The sequence below is a fragment of the Eschrichtius robustus genome, chromosome 4, assembly GCF_028021215.1.
Source record: "Eschrichtius robustus isolate mEscRob2 chromosome 4, mEscRob2.pri, whole genome shotgun sequence".
NCBI lineage: Eukaryota > Metazoa > Chordata > Mammalia > Artiodactyla > Eschrichtiidae > Eschrichtius > Eschrichtius robustus.
Genome location: NC_090827.1, coordinates 122,504,918 through 122,524,103, shown reverse-complemented (window position 1 = coordinate 122,524,103; position 19,186 = coordinate 122,504,918). Strand labels below are relative to the sequence as shown.

Genomic DNA, 19,186 nt, shown 5'->3' with positions numbered 1-19,186 from the left:
GAAATAATGCCATTAACACTGTATACAAAGAAGTTCCCACACTGGCTCTGAGATTCCTATACAGTCTGCCCTTTGTATCCATGAGTTCCACATCTGCATATTCAACCAACCGTGGATCAAAAATATTCTTTAAAAAAATTCCAAAAGTTTCAAAAAACAAAATTTGAATTTGCCTTGTGCCAGAGACTGTTTACATAGTATTTACATTGTATTTACAACTATTTACATAGTATTTATATTGTGTTAGGTATGATAAGTAATCTAGAGATGATTTAAAGTATAAGGAAGGACGTTAGGTAATATGCAAATACTACACTATTTTATAAGGGACTAGTGCATCCTCGGATTTTGGTATTGGCCAGAGTCCGAACAAATCCCCATGGGTACTGAGGGACAGCTCTAATAGTATAGGTGTCAGGGCAGCCAGGAGAACACTGCTGCCTAATAAATTTAATCATGACAACAGAAATATGAGATCAAGTCTGTGTCTCTTTTCAGAGCGCCAGAGAAGGAGTGTGTGTGTGTGTGTGTGTGTGTGTGTGTGTGTGTGTGTGTGCTTGTGTGTGTGTGAGTGAGAGAGAGAGACAGAGAGAGAGAGATTGATTTTCTGAGTTCCTGAAGTGGAAAACATTTTTAAAAGAGAAAAAAATAAGGTTTGGATCCCATAATCTGTGCAAACTGAAGCTTTTAACCACCAGCAGGCCATGGATAGACAAGAATATGCCAAATGACAGGTTATCCCAAAACAATTAAGGCAAACCTAAGATAGGAAACTATAGACAACAGTGAGAGGGTAGCTGGGGAGGCAGCATGGTGTCAGTCTGCCTGGGTTCAAATCTCAGGTCCACCCCAGTGTGACCTTGAACAAGCAATTGTGACATCTCTGAACCTCAGCTTTGTAATCTATAAAATGGTACTAATAATCATACTTAATTTGTAGGGTTGTTGTGGAGATTAAATGAGAGAATGTAGGAGAAGCCCAGAACAGATCATTCTGCATCCAGTCAATGGTCATGACTATTATTTCTAAGAGCAATACGACCTGTGCCATTTTTCTATTTCCTATGCAGCAGCCCATTTGACTCCCAGATCTATTATTTCTAGCCCAGACCTTTTTCCTGAAACCTAGACCACTTAATGAAAAAAGAAAAAGACTGAAGCATAAAAGAGTCTAAAAGACTCTGAAAAAGACTCTCACTAGAGTTAAGCTGCAAAGATCTGCTGCAGAGAAAACTGATTTAAAACACTGGGATTTATTCATAACTATACAAAAGGGAGCAGGCTTGCTAAAGACTGTCTGGCCAAGGGTGGGGGCTTACAACATGGAAGAAAGGCAACACGTATTCAGACATTAAATATCTTTAGAACTTGTTCCTCGTGGTATTATTTAGCAGGGAGAGGGTACCAAAGGGTGTTTTTCTCAGTCTTTTTTCTTTCCAACTGTGGTTTATTAAATGTCCTCTAGGCACTGGGAGTACAATGGAGAGTTGTATTCTGTGTCCTCATAGGACAAAGGAAGTTGAGGAAGACAGACGATTACGGCAAAACATGATAAGTGCCCTGTGACAGGGGAAATCTGCTATTTTCTGCAAATAGCTACTGAGGCTCTGAGTGAGGAGGTCAGGGAAAGTGTTCCTGAAAGAAGTGATATTGGAGCTGTTTCTCAGAGGATGAAGAGTAAGCCACTGCCGAGAATTAGAAAGAGTGCTCCCAGGGAGTTCCCTGGTGGCCTTGTGGTTAGGATTCAGGGCTTTCATTGCCATGGCCCAGGTTCAATCCCTGGTCGGGGAACTGAGAGCCGCAAGCCGTGCAGCCAAAAAAAAAAAAAAAAGTGTTCCAGAACATGCCGAAAGGCTGGAGGAGAGAGCAAGCGTGCCTCCCTGGAGGAAATCAAATCTTTGAGGATGGCTGCAGCCCAGACTTTAATGCAGAAAATGGTGAGAGTGGAAGCGGAGAAATGAAAGGGGTACCCCGTGAACTGGTTAGATAAAAAGACTGGGTTTTATTATTGGCAATTGAGAGTTGACAACTGATTTTAACCCAGGAACGACATGATTGGGTTCTTCGTTTTGAAGGGTTATACTCCCTGCAGCATGGAAAAGGGAAGTGGGGGACATGAATTAAGTGGAGGCCAGGGATAGAGGGCTCTGAGAGGGGCCCAAGTGGTTAGATGGTAGGTAGTGGAATTGTCAGGAGCTGGAGATTGATTTCATTGCGTTGGAGTGAGAAAGAGGGAGGAAAGGGCAACTCCTAGATTTCTGCCTGTCGAGGTGGAGGTAAAATGCTACTCACCAAAGTAGGGACACTGGAGGGAGAGGAGCTGGGGAGAAGGGAGGGGAAAGTGAGTGGGTCAGTTATTTCCTTTGTTCCTGAAGCACTTGCAAGAAATCCAAGTAGAAATGCTCAGAAGGCAGTTAAACACGTGGGCCTTGAGAAGGAAACCTGTGCCGAGCCTGAATGTGCACATCCAATGTGGCCCCAGCAGGACCCTGATCCTGGAGGAAGCAGACAGCAAGAGGAGGCACCAGAGTGACTACTCTCAGGAAATAGGTCAGAATCATCAGAAAACCAGCCTGATGCTCAAACTGTGGCTCTACTACCTCGACCTGGGCTCATCAATCTGCTGCATCGAACTCTATAACCAGCCAATCCTAATGGACAAGCCGTGGACCAACAAGGACTTGTTTAAACTGATACATTAGTCTTCCTTGTGGAGCTCTGTGGCTTTGCCTTTGTAAGCCCCACCCTTGCCCTTGGTCTTCATCAGGGCTGCTCCCTTTTGTATATTATGAATAAATCCCCAATGTTTGAAATCACTTTTCTCTGCAGCTTAGCTCTCACTATGCCTCAGGCTCCCCCTCCCCCTCTTCATTTGTCTATATCTCAAGAAAGAGGTCTGCACTAAAAATAATATATTCAGGAGTCAAACAGGCTACTGCATAGGAAATAAAATAGAAAAATCCCACAGGTTATACGGCCCTTAGAGATTAACAGTGCACATAACCGTCTGAGTGGTTCTGAGAAATCACTTGAGAAAAAAACAACCTGCTTAACTTTATTTAACCCAGTCTGTCTAAATCATCTGACCCTAAAATGTTTCTTCCTTCTAAATAACCCTTACAGAACTAATGTTTGGAGAACATTTTGATAAATGATAGTTTAGGCATTTTTCATGAGGTAAGTTTGTTGGTCCTCTTATTTGTATAAATACATATATTTTATAACAAAAATAATATCAACCAAGTTACATGATTTTTCTCAGCTATCTCCTCACTGAAGTAGTCTCACTACTAAATGCCTTGCAAACCAAGGTACTACTACTATTCACTCTGCCAGAAGAGCTACAATTGTAAGCCTATTCTTCAGCAGGAATTAACCAGCCTCCAGAGAAGTACATCTTTAAATGTGAAGGCTATCAGGTACTTTGAGAACCTGATGGAAGTTAGGTACCATCTCCCTGGAGGGACAACTGCATATCTTCCTCTAACATATGCAATCAAGGGCTTCACAACCCTACATCTCAGGTGAAGAATTTCTGCTGTACATGGCACTAAAACAATTTAAACCTATTTGATGATAGCCAAAGCAACAGTACTCTTGAAATCAAAAGTCCTTTGCACTTGGACCTCATATGAAGCCCATCCCTTGATCAATAACTAAAGCCAGTATCTCCAGTGCCAACTCCTTCTAGATTCCAGGTTTGCCTGTAGCTCTGCAGCTGGCCCCGTCTTTCCAATCAAATTCTAATATTTGCCACATTGTTTTATAGTGCATTATTGTAGATTTTCTCCTGAAATTCCTGCTTTCAATATCCTATTTGAACTCCCCATCAGAGAGGCCAAGTAATAGTGAAGGACTCTGAAGAGCTTACCTGTTTATGGTAGAAAGAACACTAAAGTGACAGACAGGAATTTTTTCCAGAATCCATCATTTACAAGGTGTGTAATCCTGGAAAAGTCACTCTATTTCTCTAGGCTTCATATTTTTCAATTACGAAATGAGTACAATAATTGAGGACCTTTCTGTCTCACAATGTTGCTGTGACAAACCAATATGATAATGCCCAAGAAAATACTTTGGAAATTACAAGGTTACATATAAATGTAAGATATAGTGATGATGATGATGATGATATCCCTAACTACTATGAATAATTATTTATTCATAGAATTATAGTTGTTGGTTCTAATTTTATTGTGAGTCATCACCACTCGGACAATAAGTTGTATCTGAGCTTGAGTCGAAATTTCCCATGTAAGGTAACTGGCAGTCTATCAGATCCACTGCCTTTATGTGCGGAATATGGTCACCATCTATTTTATAGTCTTGCTACTTGGTTGTTGTTCTTTAATGTTGTGCTCAAGCCACAGGTGAATTGTTTACCACAACTCTTGCTTGTTAAATTCAAATAAGTGAATTAAAAAAAATAACTTGCCTGAACAAATGCTTCATCTCTAGGAATTTGTCCTTGCAGTTTCTCATTTCTTGCATTGAAAGTATGGTCATTACACAAGTTAAATTATAGTTTCTATCTAAGTTTTTTAAAGAAATAGATTAAAAGCATTTGGACTATTAGTTACGTGCCTGAGGATATAAGAAACAACAATGTCAATTCCCCCTAGATTCTAACCTCCCTTTGACAGTCTCACGCCTGTTCTCTGTTCAGTCCCTCCAGCTCTCTTCAGGAGCTATGTCGAGGGCAGGTACAGACCCATTTATACACTAATTGTGGGAGGGAATCTTAGTCCCTACCATGTCCCACATTATTACCAAATGCTAGTGGCATCCAACAGGCAGAAAGAAGAGAAAACAAACAATTCCATCTTTATTTTGAAAACTCACAAGGCTAGTTGCAGATGAAATTAAATATATTTTAAAGCCCTCTTGAAATAGAATTTTTACATAAAGGCAGATGTTAGTGTAACATAATTTATGTGGTATATAAGCCATATCAAGACAGCCTACCTAAAAAAAAGATTATATGTGAAGGAATTTGTATGACTGTTAGCATAACTGACGTCATCTTGGGCCCTTACAGTTTCTCCTGTCCTTCTGCTGACCCTACGCAGGACCGTGCTGTGCAGTGAATCACTTCTCTGTCATCAAGGGCTTTGTAGGTAATAATCATAAGGACCAGGTAGCCTCTATACTCTTTTAGTCCCCAAACAATGATGAAAACCTTCCCTGACATATTCCTGGCACCCATGAGTCTAGTGACCCATTCATAAATGCTGTTTCCAAGCACGTACCCCCATACCCCAGGTTCACTATAAAATTGTCCCAGTGGCCCCTCGGCAGTGCAGAGTACAGCTGTGAATGCTTCCAGATCATTGTCTGCCCCATTCCAATCCCACCCTGTACGTTACTCTATAATAAATCAATCCACTGATTATACGGAGCTGTCTGCCTCATTTTTCGGTCTTAAGGTGCTTCCTCAGTTCAGTGGGCACTTTTCGTTCCCTTCGTCCTTCAACAGAATTCAGAGAAGGCTACATTTGAAAGGAGAAATCTGGGACTACGACTAGATTCAGTTAATCCAGTCATTTTACTAATTCTTTCTCAATAAACAAATAACCACTGAATATAGGGTGGTTTACGTCAATCTGTCCATCCGTCAGATATGGTCCCTGCATGCATGGCATTTATAATCAAGTGGCAGAGAAAATCAAAAAGAAAGCCAAGTGGTATGTAATTCCATGTTTGATGAGTTCAGTGAATATCTATCGAGAGAAAGATAGGAGGTGAAGGGGCCTACTTTGCTCGGAGGACCGGAGAAGGCCTACCTGAGGACATGACAGTTAAGCTCAGAACTGAAGAGAAGTCTAGGCAGAGAGAAGAGTGACTGCAAAAACCCGAAGGTATGAAGGAGCTTGGCATGTCTGAAGAACTACAGGAAGACTTGTGTTAGAGTCCAGTGAGGGGAGGAGGAAAAGATGCTGGATCAGATTGGTCAAATATTGATAGGCCTGGTTAAATGTTAAATTTTGATCTAAATGCAAAGGAAAGCTTTTGAAATATTTTAAGCAGGGGGGGTTAACAGATCAGATTTACTATTTAAAGGCAAGAGGAGAAAACAGAAAGATTAATTAAGTAGCTGCTACAATAGGCCAGACAAGATATGCTGGCTGTTTGGACTATGGTGGTGGCAGCTGGGGGGGCGGGGAGTGGACATTTGAGATGTATTTAGGAGGTCGAATGGAAAGGATTTGGCGGTACATTGGAAATTGAGGGTGAGGCAGTGGGAGAAATCAAGGATGACTCCTAAGTATCTGTCTTGAGAAAGTAGGCAGGTGGGGGCTATGCCAGACCCTGTTTGAGGTCAAAGATGACTCACCAGGTACCCAAGGATCACCCTCTGCCTTGGGCTGTACGAGTGGATGCACTACTTTAATTCCACCAGGGGGTACAAGTGATGGACTGAGGTTAATTTTAACCATATTCTTCCCAGTGTGCTTGTTAGCTATCCAAATTGTCTTCTTTTTCCATGTTGAATAGAAAATACGATCACCAAAAAGGGACATCGCAAAAAAATTGTGCCTAAAAACAACAGGAAAAACACATAAAGAATGGCAGAACATTTCTTCTGGGCTTATTAAAGTTTCACTTCATTTCAATTTATTGTCTGAATTTTAATCACCTAGGTTTTCAATTGTTTCTCATTTAGGGTTAGAAACAGATATTAAGTTTAAATTTTTCTTTATGTAGCCACAATCTTAATTAATAGGATACGATTTTTAGCTCCAGATCCATTGTCTCATTCTTTGGCCTCTCAGCACATAAGTGTGGTGAAAATAAAATAGGGAAGAAAACAGGAACAGGATAAGTGTGGACTTCAGGTTGTGTCAATTTTGCACACCTAATTGCTGCCTCTTGCCACAAGCTAGAGTCAGTTGCTGGCAAGATAGCAAATCAAATGAAAGCCAGATGCTTCACAAAACATATGACATAGTAATTCCAAAAAGAATAACTATAACCAGCATGTGAAAATTTATTATATGCCAAATACTCTGTTAATTATTTTTATTTGTGTTTCTTTACTTAATCTTCACAATAATCCCAAGAAATAGGTCCTATTATTATCCCCACTGTATGGCTCTCAGCATAACTGATGCCATCTTGGGCCCGTACAATTCCTCCTATCCTTCCGCTGACCCTACCCAGGACTGTACTGTGCAGTAAATAACTTCTCTGTTGTCAAGGGCTTTGTAAATAATAGATATTGTTTAATAATCATTAGGATCGGGTGGCCTCTATGCTCTCTTAGTCCCCATAAAATGATGAAGACCTTCACTGCCGTATTTCCAGCACCCACAAGACTTAGGAATAAATCTTGACCGAGGAATGCACTTCCTGTTTCCAAGCACATATCCCCATACCCTAGGTTAACTGTAAAACTGTCTCAGTGGCCCCTTGGGAGTGTGGAGTGCAGCTACAAATGCTCTGGATCGCTGCCCACCCAATCCCACCCTCTGAGAAAGTTACCCTATAATATACTGATCCATTGCTTATACGGAGCTGCCTGCCTTGCTCTTCAGTCTCAAAATACCATTTCAGTTCAGTGGGCACTTTTTCTTCCCTCCCTACTCCAACACCCACATTAAAGGAAACAGGATGAGAGAAGTTGTGTAACCTGCCCAAGTCGCTCACCTAATAAATAGTCAATCTGGGACTTGAGCTCAAGTTTTTGGACTCCAAAATCTGTACTAAACCACCACACCAGTTTAGCTGACAAAAGTAAAATTCATTTATCCCACAAACTTCAAATGGCAATTGTGTTATTTTATACCGAAAGCAAAACTTACTGTGTGCGATGTTTGCTAAAATGGACGGAACCTCCATCGTAATCACAGGAACAAATACGAGAATTGCTTCTTTCTCTATGGTACTGAATCCAAAAGAGCCGTTTATCAAGCACATCCAATGACACAGCTGTTATTTTCTCTGATGTCTCTAACAGAAGCTTCACTTCCACACCACCGAGATCTGCTCTGTGAAGGCTGCCCGCCACCTCTGAAGACCAAAACATAAACCTGAGGGCAAACACATCACGTAGACACATAATTGAATGTAAGGTCACTGAAATGGCTGACTTCTCTCAGTTTTTCAGTAATCCCCGGATGTCTGCACGGGACGAGTTTGACTATTTTGAATGAAAATTCAATTCAACAAATATTTATTGCCCTGTTATGGCAATTCCGTGTGATTTCAAGTTAGAAGGAGAATTACGCTTCTCTAGCAGGAAACCATGGTAGTCAAGAGTGCTACTGGTAGAGCAAGCCTGCCTTAGTTCAAACCCAGGCAAACGCCCTATTGAAAATGGTGTTTGTGCATTGTAAAAGAGAGTCTTGGTCTCAATCAGGAGGTCTCTTTAAGTCAAAATGTTATGATTCCATGAATTTCAGATTTTGAAATATATTTCAATGTCCAAAACCAGCAGAATTTACCTTTCTACTGGATCAACTGCTATATTTGCTGGATATTTTAAGGCGCTTAAGAGAACACGGGAATTGTTTCCTTTCATATCTGTTACTGTAATGATTCCTTCCTGTTGATTTGACCAAATAAGTTCTTCATTGATCCAATTTACTGCCATTCCTGAAACATTTTTCTCTATCTCGCATATTTTCTGTAAAATCAAATTTTAAAATTGTTATTAATATTTCCCCATTCACAACAAAATTGTTTTTATTGTTATGTATCAAAGTTTATTCTTTTAAGTTCTTGTCATTTTTGTGCATTCCCAAAATTTAAATGATAAACTAGTCATAGATACCATGCCATTATTCAGATGCAGCAATATTCATCCTCCCATGTGAATATTTCTGGGCATAGTATTTGTATCACAGCTTTGAGATGAAAATTTATTCTATATTTATTGAAATTAGGCAATCAGCCATAAAGTATTAATAATTTCAACTATAGTAACAGTGGAATTTCCATGCTACCTTAAGGTTAGTTTATTCAATTCCATTTGCTAATGGAATTTTCCAGGTTCTCACCTGAACCCAATTCCAAGCTTTGCTAAATTCTGGCAAGATTCCCTTGGAGTTTGTGCATAGGGGCATGAAGTAGATTAATTTCTTCTGGCCCCTCTTCCTCCCTTTATAAAGGGACCTTCCAGGTCCCTCCCTTTCTAAAAGTCCTCATTGCCTTCAGGCTCTGTCCCCAGGATCTGAATAGCAGGGCTTTTCTTTATGCTCTCTCGTGATAAAAACAACTTAACCAAACCTCAGTTATCTCCTAGTTCCAGCATGTGCAGGTAAACCGGTCCTCTAGGTGCATGGAGGGTGAGAGATTGGAGGAAGCCCCGATTTGTACCATGGCGGATTTCTGTGGTGGAAATATTCCCACAATCACTGATTTTCAGCTACCAATGTGAAATCAGCAAACACAGAGTTAGGCAGAAATCAGTCTCAGGAGTCTTTGCTATTCCTACATCCCATACAAAGTAATCTAGCCAATCCATTTAACTAATTGCTAAGATATTAGTTCACCCTGGTAAATTGTTTGCCTTTTAATAGTTGTCCTTTATAAACAATGTTTTAACCCGAAGCAGGGACTAATACTAGTGGATTTTAGGCTTCAGGCCAATCCTTTCTTAATGACTTGCCACAAATTCCACAACTATTTAATGCTTTTTCCTGTTCTCTGACAGGAAACCCTCCAAATTCTTAAACTCAAGATTTTGAAACTAGTCTACAGATGGCTGGAGAGTAATGAGTAGCCATCTTTGTTAAAAGTGAGATTAGTAAGTATTAGAGATGTGATAAAACAGATTAGTGCCTAATTGAAGGCTTTAAGAATAATTGGAGGGAGAAAGTTATGTTAAAAAAAAAAAAAAAAAAAAACCCAAAAACAAACAGCAAGCACTTTGTGTTGGGAATAAATGCTTAAGGTTTCTCTGGCCACCTGCTCTCTGTAATCCATCTCCCAGGAGAGACCATTCCTGCTGGGACTCATTTAAGGGTTCTACTAATTAAGAAGAAAGATAAAAGATCTTTTGTATGTGACTGAAGCAAAATATTTTATACCTATCACCTGCTTTATTATTTTTTTTCCAGAGTGCGAACACCTTGAGGATAAAAAGAAAAAAGATTTTCTTCCTAAATATTAGGTCCAAAAACCCATGACAGAGATTTTAAACAGATGAGACAGGGTTTCTCCACCTCAGCGCGATTGACATGCGGGGCCTGGTAATTCTTTGTTGTGGGGGACTGTCCTACATATTGTAGGATGACTAGCAGCATCCCTGGCCTCTAGCACATCTTCTCTTCTCCCCAGTCCAGTTGTGACAATCAAAAATATTTCTTGACATTGCCAAATGTCCCCTGAGGGGCAAAATTGCCACCAGCTGAGAACCACTGGAGTAGAAAATAATCATGTAAATAATCTGTTTTAACCATAAAATGGTGATCTGGCTTAATAAACTTACATCTTTTCAAAATTACATTGAAATCCTCACTTTCTCCTGTTGGGGACTTCTGAATATCAATGCCACATGCATGGGCTTGTTCAGTAACATGATACCACAGATGCAGATTAAATAAACACCTACATATGCCAGACGCATATTTGCAATGTAATGTAATTTTCATTTATCTATATGTTATGAATTTGCTATATCATATTTGACAGCCTGTTCAAAAATCCCTCAAATGCCATGGGAAATGGTACTTTACCTCTTGCCTTGTCCCATTCAGAAAAACTCTTTGCAAAAGTTGTCTTTCTAGATCGACCCAATAGATTCTTTCTTCACTGTAATGAAAATCCATGATCATGGATATGCCAGCATCTGCCACCAATTGCTCATGATTAGTTCCTTCTAAGTCAATCCTAAAGATCCTGTTTCCATGGGAGAAAATTAAGAAGGGTGCAGGACCTGCATGGGAAGAAAGAAACCAAACAGTATGTTTTCAATGATATTTTATCTGATTAAGACAAAATACTTCCCCATGACAAATAGCACAAGCAGAATTAATTTTTTAATTTTTTTGGTTGCGCCGCATGGTACAGCATGTAGGATCTTATTTCCCCAACCAGGTATCGAACCCGTGCCCGCTGTTTTGGAAGTTTGGAGTCTTAACCACTGGACTGCCAGAGAAGTCCCCACAATTAATTTTTTGAGTCCTGCTTTTATATTTTAAATAAATACCATTGTTTAGATAATAAAGACTTCCTGTAGTTGTTCACAATTAACTTTGTAAATCATTTTCTCCACAAATTGATTGTAAGAAATGAACATTGCCAAATTATGTAAAAAGAAATATTTGAAGAGAAAGACACTTTCTAGTTTAATAATGTTATTTTTATGTTCAAAAAGAAACTACCTACTGTATTCTATTGTAAAGAGGGTCTGTATGAATGTCAAATTTCATTATGTGAATTGGAAATAAAATTTCAGATATTACCGTTTTGGAAATGGATCTCCCTCCTCTAGTCTTACCTTATGAACAGAGCATCCAGGTTACTGACAAAGAAGAACATAGTGAAACCTAGAGGTCTTGAGCGGAATCAGGAAAAATTGAAATGATGTCCATGAAAGCTCTGAAATATTTTGTCCCTGTTAACATTGCCACATAAAATTTACGACTCCCAGTTAAATTTGAATTGCATGTATATTGCATGGGACATCCTTTACCCTAAAAAATTATTCACTGTTTACCTGAAATTCAAAATTCAAGTAACTGAGAGCCCTAAACTTTTATTTGCCAAATCTGAGTGGTGGACCTCAGTGGATCTCTCGATTCCTACAAGGCCTTGCCCTGTATCCTAACCCTATGCCTGGGGTCCCGTCCTGTTCCAGGTGATGACCATCTACCCACTCAGACTCCCAAGTACTCAACACCTGCTTGGGAACCTGATACCTCTCTTTGGAAATCTCAGCAGAAATTATTGGCCGACTCCACATAGAGCTTGCCTCCAATGTTCCAAGACGATGTCAGGGGACCGTGTCATACTCTGCAGCCACGGTTAGCAAGGGTTAGTTTCCTTGGTCTTTCCTGACTGAGGATGAGGAGGCTTCTGCCATTCTGCCTTTAGATAACTATACCAGTTAACCACTGGGATGAGTGGGGGATTGGAGAAGAATTCTAACATATTCTCACTGCCCTGCTGGGCTGACTCCATTCTGTTTTAATATTAAACCTTAATAACTTAATGTGACATAATAAATGTGTTTACTGTTCTAAGGATTTCAAATGATGATGAATTAACATCCTCTTACTTGGGGATTATGTTCTAGTCAGAAACATTAGCTCCTCTTTAGAGAATATATTGGAATAGAGATACAAGAGAAGGGAGAAGTGTAAGATCGTGAGAGTTTTGAAATAGGTGCCTTTATAAATGTCTAAAAGAATTGGCTCAAATCACTCTTCCCATATCCTTTCCACAGCACAAGACCCCTGGCAGAGATGTGTAGGACAGCCCATTCTCCATTGCCATTCTAGCTTTAGAATCAGAGGTATCACAGGAGAAATGGAAAGGGCATTAAACTGAGAGCCAGGAGGCCTGGTTTCCAGCCCCGGCTCACTAGTTTCTCTGGACATCTCACAGGACCTCCCCAGCCCATATCAGAGGACTACCGGGGAAAGAAAATGAAATTATAGATATGAAACTATTTCATTATTTGTGAAGCACTACACAAATATGATTTGCCATTACTTATTCCCACAACCAAGGTCTCACTACGTAGGGTTGTACCACTGTTCAGGTTTGAACCCGTGGACTAGAATGTCGTTATAACTCATTTCTCTTATAGCAATGTATCATGGAGAAAAGGAAGGCATAGGAAAAGACACCCTAAATAGACAGCTACTAATCTGTGGGCCACAGATTGCTGCAGGCCTGTGGATTTGTTGCCAGGAGTCCTCTCTTTGAAATGTGTATCATGCATCCTGTGTAAACTGAATAGATGTGTCAATACATGTTATTAATTTTCTAATGCATTGATACATTGATGAGATCGATAAAACATTTGATTCATTCCAAAGTACTACTAAATAGGTTTCCAGGTTAAAAAAAGGAGAAAGGAAAAGCACTCTAAACATTTTAGACAGAACATAGCATAATGCTTTGTACATAGTAAGTACTCAAAATTTTTTCCTAAATCAATAAATTAATGAAGAAATAATTGTATTTTTTAATTTGTCTGGGCTTTTTACCAATATGAATGAAGACATAGACACTAGCAGATCTATCAAATTAATAAAAGCAGAATCTATCCTATGGTAGTTATTTTACTAACAACAACAATAATAATAATAACAAACTTTCACATCCTGGTCTCATTTATCCTTAATATAACACCACAGGCTAGATAGGCCAGACATTACAGTCAATGAATCAAAGAGAAAAAATAAATCTGAAAAACACTTAGATCCATAAAACACAGACCATAGCATTAACTTCGATAGCTTTTCAAAAAACAAATATTTATGAAAACACTAAGTATGAATAATGAATAAATTTTATCTTCAGATTTTTCTCATTCACAGGTGAATCCTAGCATCCAGTGTTTTACCATAGCTCTCAGAACTAGAAGACCCTAGACATTACCTAGTTCAGTGTTTCCCAAAACTGTTTGTTCAAAACAATCACACAGGGTGCTCTGTGCGTGCGTGCGTGCGTGCGTGTGTGCGTGTGTGTGTGTGTGTGTGTGTGTATCTTTTGCAGATCCCTTCCCTGGAAATTCCATTTCAGTAAGTCCGGGCTGAGGACTAGGAATCTGTTTTTTGAACAGACAATCCAGGTGATTCTTATATCTTGGTGAATTTGGAAATCATAGATCTAGTTCAGATGAGGAAATTCAGCGACGCTTCCCAGAGTCCCACCTACAGTTAATGGTGGAGCTGGAATTAGAACCCATGTACTATCCTCCCAATGCAGTACTCTTTCCTGCATTGCTCTGGGTTATGTGTCAAGACATTACAATCTTCATTTTACTTCTGTAACAGATTTTTATTCCACCTCCCTCAAAACACCATTCCTACATTGTCAGCATCATTTTGTGTAAACCAGGGCCTGGGATGAATATTTGTAAAAATGAATTGTAATATGATTTAAAAGAAAGTTAAAGACTTTGAGAATTAGGCCTGGTGAAATAGTCATTAGACTGTAGGACACTGGAAATGATAAATAAGTTAGTGTTTTTTCAAACCTGTCAAAGACTCTATAAACACTGGTGTGTGGTACAATCTGTGGATATGTCAGCAGGGTGTGTATGTTTGAACAGCTAAACTTTCCCATGTCAAAACCCGCAGCATTTACTTTGGGTGCAGTTCAGTGAGAAGGAAGTGCATAGAAAATCAAACATCATGTCTAAGGAATACAAACCCAAAGACAGCAAACAGGTCACAGCAAATCAATTGGAACCTCTGACTTCTCAACCTGGGGATTAGTAGGGGATCTTCAGGAATTAGAAAGGAGTCCAGAATGTTTGGAGCACATTGAAGATCTGGGGCCTCCAGAGCACAGAGATCAATTATAAAAAGCAGCTTTTGATTGAAAGGGGTGGGGATGTGGGTGGCAGAAACAGAATATTTCACAACCATCACCCCTTCATCTGCTCTGAGTCTGGAGAAGCAGCTCCACCCAGGTAAATGAGAAGAGAAATTGACTGTCTCCTTTGGGCCTTGGGGGCAAAAGCTCGTGGGACCTGGTTAACACATCAAGGATACTGGCAAGCATGTTAGCAAGACATGCCAACGCTTAGTCTTCTCAGGCCAACACTGCCACCTGCCCTCACCGCCACAGGTTTCCTGCTCTAAATCTGGAGGCAGACTGAAGAAGGCTCACAGGACAAAAGAGAAAATGGAACTCTGGACTTTCAGGATTCAATGACACTATGAGAAAAGAATGTAGATTTAAACTGACAGGCCTGATGTAAGAAAGCCTGACACCTCCTCACCTGCTCCTACCTAAGCCCCTGATAGGAGTCATTTATTCCTACCTCCCAAGGGGCTGACTTGAATAATATCTGGGTTTTATGAAGTGCAGAAAGTTTTATTTCACTCTAAAAGACTATCCTCATCTTCTTTTTCCCAATTCCTTTTCCTTTTCCTAAAAGGGCACACATTTACTTTTTGAGCAATCACGGCTTTCTTCTCAGCTTACTCATTAGGGTCAAAATTCAGGACAGGTGAGATAGAAGCCAGGTGACTCAGAAATAATACATTGAATACAAACAGCTTATACAACTCAATAACAAAAAAACAACCCAATCAAAAAATGGGCAGAAGATCTAAATAGACATTTCTCCAAAAAAGACATATAGATGGCCAAAAAGCACATGAAAAATGCTCAACATCACTAATTATTAGAGAAATGCAAATAAAAACTACAATGAGGTATCACCTCACACCGGTCAGAATGGCCATCATCAAAAAATCTACAAACAATAAATGCTGGAGAGGGTGTGGAGAAAAGGGAACCCTCTTGCACTGTTGGTGGGAATGTAAATTGATACAGCCACTATGGAGAACAGTATGGAGGTTCCTTAAAAAACTAAAAACAGAACTACCATATGACCCAGCCATCCCCCTACTGGGCATATACCCTGAGAAAATCATAATTCAAAGAGTCATGTACAACAATGTTCATTGCAGCACTATTTACAATAGCCAGGACATGGAAGCAACCTAAGTGTCCATCGACAGATGAATGGATAAAGAAGATGTGGCACATATATATAATGGAATATTAGCCATAAAAAAAATGAAATCATGCCATTTGCAGCAACATGGATGAACCCAGAGATTATCATACTAAGCAAAGTAAGTCAGAAAGAGAAAGACAAATACCATATGATATCACTTATATGTGGAATCTAAAATATGACACAAATGAACGTATCTATGAAACAGAAACAGACTCACAGAGATAGAGAACAGGCTTATGGTTGCCAAGGGGCAGGGGGCCAGGGAGGAGGGAACAATTGGGAGTTTGGGATTAACAGATGCAAACTATTATATATAGGATGGATAAACAACAGGGTCCTACTGTACAGCACAGGGAACTATATTCAATATCCTGTGGTAAACCATAATGGAAAAGAATATGAAAATATATATATATGTATAAGTGAATCACTTTGCTGTACAGCAGAAATTAACACAACATTGTAAATCGACTCTATGTCAATAAAATTTTTTTTTAAATAAGAAATCATACATCTAGAAAGGTGAGCCAGGAGATGTGAACTTAAATTGCTACCAAACCAAAATTGGGTCCTCTTGCCTGTGCACAGTAAAGCCAATCTACAGACACCAGGTTGTGATTTGAAGGAAAGTGCAGCGTTTATTGTAGGGAGTCATACGAGGAGTCCAGGACAGCTAGTGCTCAGAAACCTTGGACTCCCCCATGGGTTACAGCAAAGCATTTTTAAAGGAAGGTGAGGGAATGGCATCCCAGGCTGTGTGATCAGCTCGCGCACAATTCTCTGATTGGTTGATGGCGAGGTAACGGGGCGGCGTCACAGGGGTTAACTATATTCATCCTTAGGCTCCAACAGGTGTGTGTTGGGGGCAGTGCTGTGTGCTCACGGTCATCAAGTAGTTAATTTCTTCCATTTGGTGGGGGTTTTAGCATCTGTAAAACAACTCAGGAAACGTGCATCCAATACTGTTATCTAGGTCCTACAAAGAGGAGCTGAAGCAGAGGGGAGGGGGAAGGGGTCTGTCGTGGGATGGCCCCATAGCGTCCTGCTGGGTTACAGAATCTTAATTCTGTAAGGAAAGCTCTGAAAAATGTGAAGATTGCCACCCTAGTCCCTGCGCGGTGGTAGAAATGAGTCATCTGGAGCAAAAAATAGTCCCTTCCTCACCCACATTCTCATTATCAAGCTAAAGAGAATCCATTACCAGGTCCTCAGGATAGTAACTGAGGCTAGCAAATTCTAGAAAATTAAACTTGTTCTTTTCAACAGAGCTGCTCAGAGTCTTTAATGTGCTATTATACACTTTGATTCTCCAAGAAGGTGGGTGGTAAATACCATCAGAATAGTAACAGCCAACATCTTGAGTGCTATCTCTGGGGTAGCACATTAAATGCATTATTTGATTTAATTGGGTAATGTTAGGAGGTAGATGCTCCTGGCATCTTCATTTTATAGAAGAAGAAACTGAAGTTTAGAGCCGCTAACTTGCTACAAGTCACATGTCCAATAAATAACCAACTGGGGATTTAAAGCCATGTCTTTCTGACCACAGATTTAGCTTTTAGACATCATGCTTATCCCAAACTGAATTCATCAGGAACTCATTGTTTAGCGTCTTGTGGTTCAGCTCCGTCAAGGAACCCACTTCAGGAAGCTGACCAAAAGGCTGGATTCTCTGCATCCATCCATGTTCCAGGAACTAATTAGAAAGTGGGTCTCTTTCAGTGGATTCCTATAATTACATCACCTGGATACTTTTATATCTAATTCTATATGTTGCATCCCATATATAATGTATTCCCTGGGTTCCTTGACTCATGGCCCCTTTCTCCATCTTCAAAGACAGCAGTGTATCATCTTCAAATGCCTCTTTCCATAGTCTTCTTTCTCCTTTGACATTCTGGCCTCCCTCTCTTAAGGATGCTGGTGAGTACGTTTAGGATCCACCTAGATAATCCAGGATAATCACCCCATTTCAAGATCACATTTGTGAAGTCCCTTCTGCCATGTAAGGTCACATTCACAAGTTCCAGGAATTAACACATAGATATATTTGGGGGCCATATTCAGCCTAAAACAGCTAACAATGGTGAACATCTTTTCATGGATTTATTTACTATCCTTATATCCTTTTGTTGAATATATCTGTTTAAATCCTTTGCCCATTTTAAACTAGGTTATTTATTTTCTTATTATTGCATTTGAAAGGTTTTTAAAAAATATATGTTGCATACAAGTCCTTTGTCAGATACCTGCTTTGCAAATGTTTTCTTCCAGCACACAGCTTGTGTTTTCATCCTCTTGACATTGTCTATGGCAGAGCAAAAGTTTCAATTTTGATGAGGTACAATTTATAATTTTTTTCCTTTGTATATCATGCTTTTGGTGTCATTTCTAAGAACTCAACTCCAGGACATAAAGATTTCTATGTTTTCTCCTAAAAGCTTTAAACTTTTACATCTTAAATTTAGATCTATAATCTATTTTGAGTTAATCTTTGTATAAGGTGTGTGGTTTAGGTTGAGATTATTTTGCTCGTGGATGTCTAATTGATCCAACATCATACGTTGAAAAGACTATCCTTTCTCTATTGAATTGTTTTTGCACCTTTGTCAAAGATCAAATGACCATATTTATGTAAGTCTATTTCTGGACTTTTTCTAGTCTGTTCCATTAATTTATGTGTCTATCACTCAGCTTATACCACAGCTCACTATCACTTTTTTTTTTTTTGGCCGTGCTGTACATGGGATCTTAGTTCCCCGACCAGGCACTGAACCCGTGCCCTCTGCAGTGAAAGTGCAGAGTCCACTGGACTGCCAGGGAATTCCTCACTATAACTTTTTAAAAACTCATAATAATGCAGTTTTGCAGAACAGTGAATGCTGCCAGAAGGTTCCTGTGCTGTAGGTAATCCTTCATCTTAAGTAAGCATGTTTATCCCTCAGCTTGTCAGCATAAATTATGCTCAATTTTATTTAAAGACTAATGTTACCATACTAAAATGCATTCCCCAACATTAAAATATTTTTCCAGATGTCTCTTACAAACACACACACACACACACACACGGAAATCACTATCTTGACCTGCCCTCTGAGTTTTGCCTCTGTATTTTCTACTTTCTGCTGGACATTTCCAGTTGCAGATGTCACACAGCCCCAAAAGTCCCTCTGCATGTTAAAAATTGAGTTTATGCAACATTCATTTGCATCTATTGAAAAGATTGAATTTAATATAGGAGTTCAAAAATTTGGTTTAAAGTTCAATATGTTTTGATATTCAGTCTTTGATAACTGTCATAGACAAAATAGATATTTCACAATTATATCTATATCAAATATAAGAAATGCTTCATTGGCTATATTTACAAAGTCACAAAATATGCTTTTTAATTACATCTATCAGTTATTCACAAATTTTATTGAATTCGACTAGCAAATTTCTGCCTTCCTGTACTTTAATCAGTAAATGCAAACTAACCAGGTGTTGCATTTTATATTTTTAGCAAGTGGAATTGGAAGGACAAAAATT

At 39.4% G+C, this 19,186-nt stretch overlaps 1 protein-coding gene across 2 annotated transcripts in view; it reads right to left on the bottom strand.

The window, feature by feature from the left end:
- Nucleotides 1–19,186, bottom strand: part of EGF (epidermal growth factor) — an 87,069-nt gene that overhangs the window by 54,730 nt on the left and 13,153 nt on the right. For both annotated transcript variants that reach the window (XM_068543304.1, XM_068543305.1), the window contains exons 2-5: nucleotides 10,680–10,879; nucleotides 8,445–8,626; nucleotides 7,803–8,030; nucleotides 6,335–6,537 (exon numbers count right to left, since the gene is read on the bottom strand). In XM_068543304.1, the coding sequence (XP_068399405.1) occupies nucleotides 6,335–6,537; nucleotides 7,803–8,030; nucleotides 8,445–8,626; nucleotides 10,680–10,879 (813 nt within the window). The remainder of the gene's footprint in view (nucleotides 1–6,334; nucleotides 6,538–7,802; nucleotides 8,031–8,444; nucleotides 8,627–10,679; nucleotides 10,880–19,186) is intronic.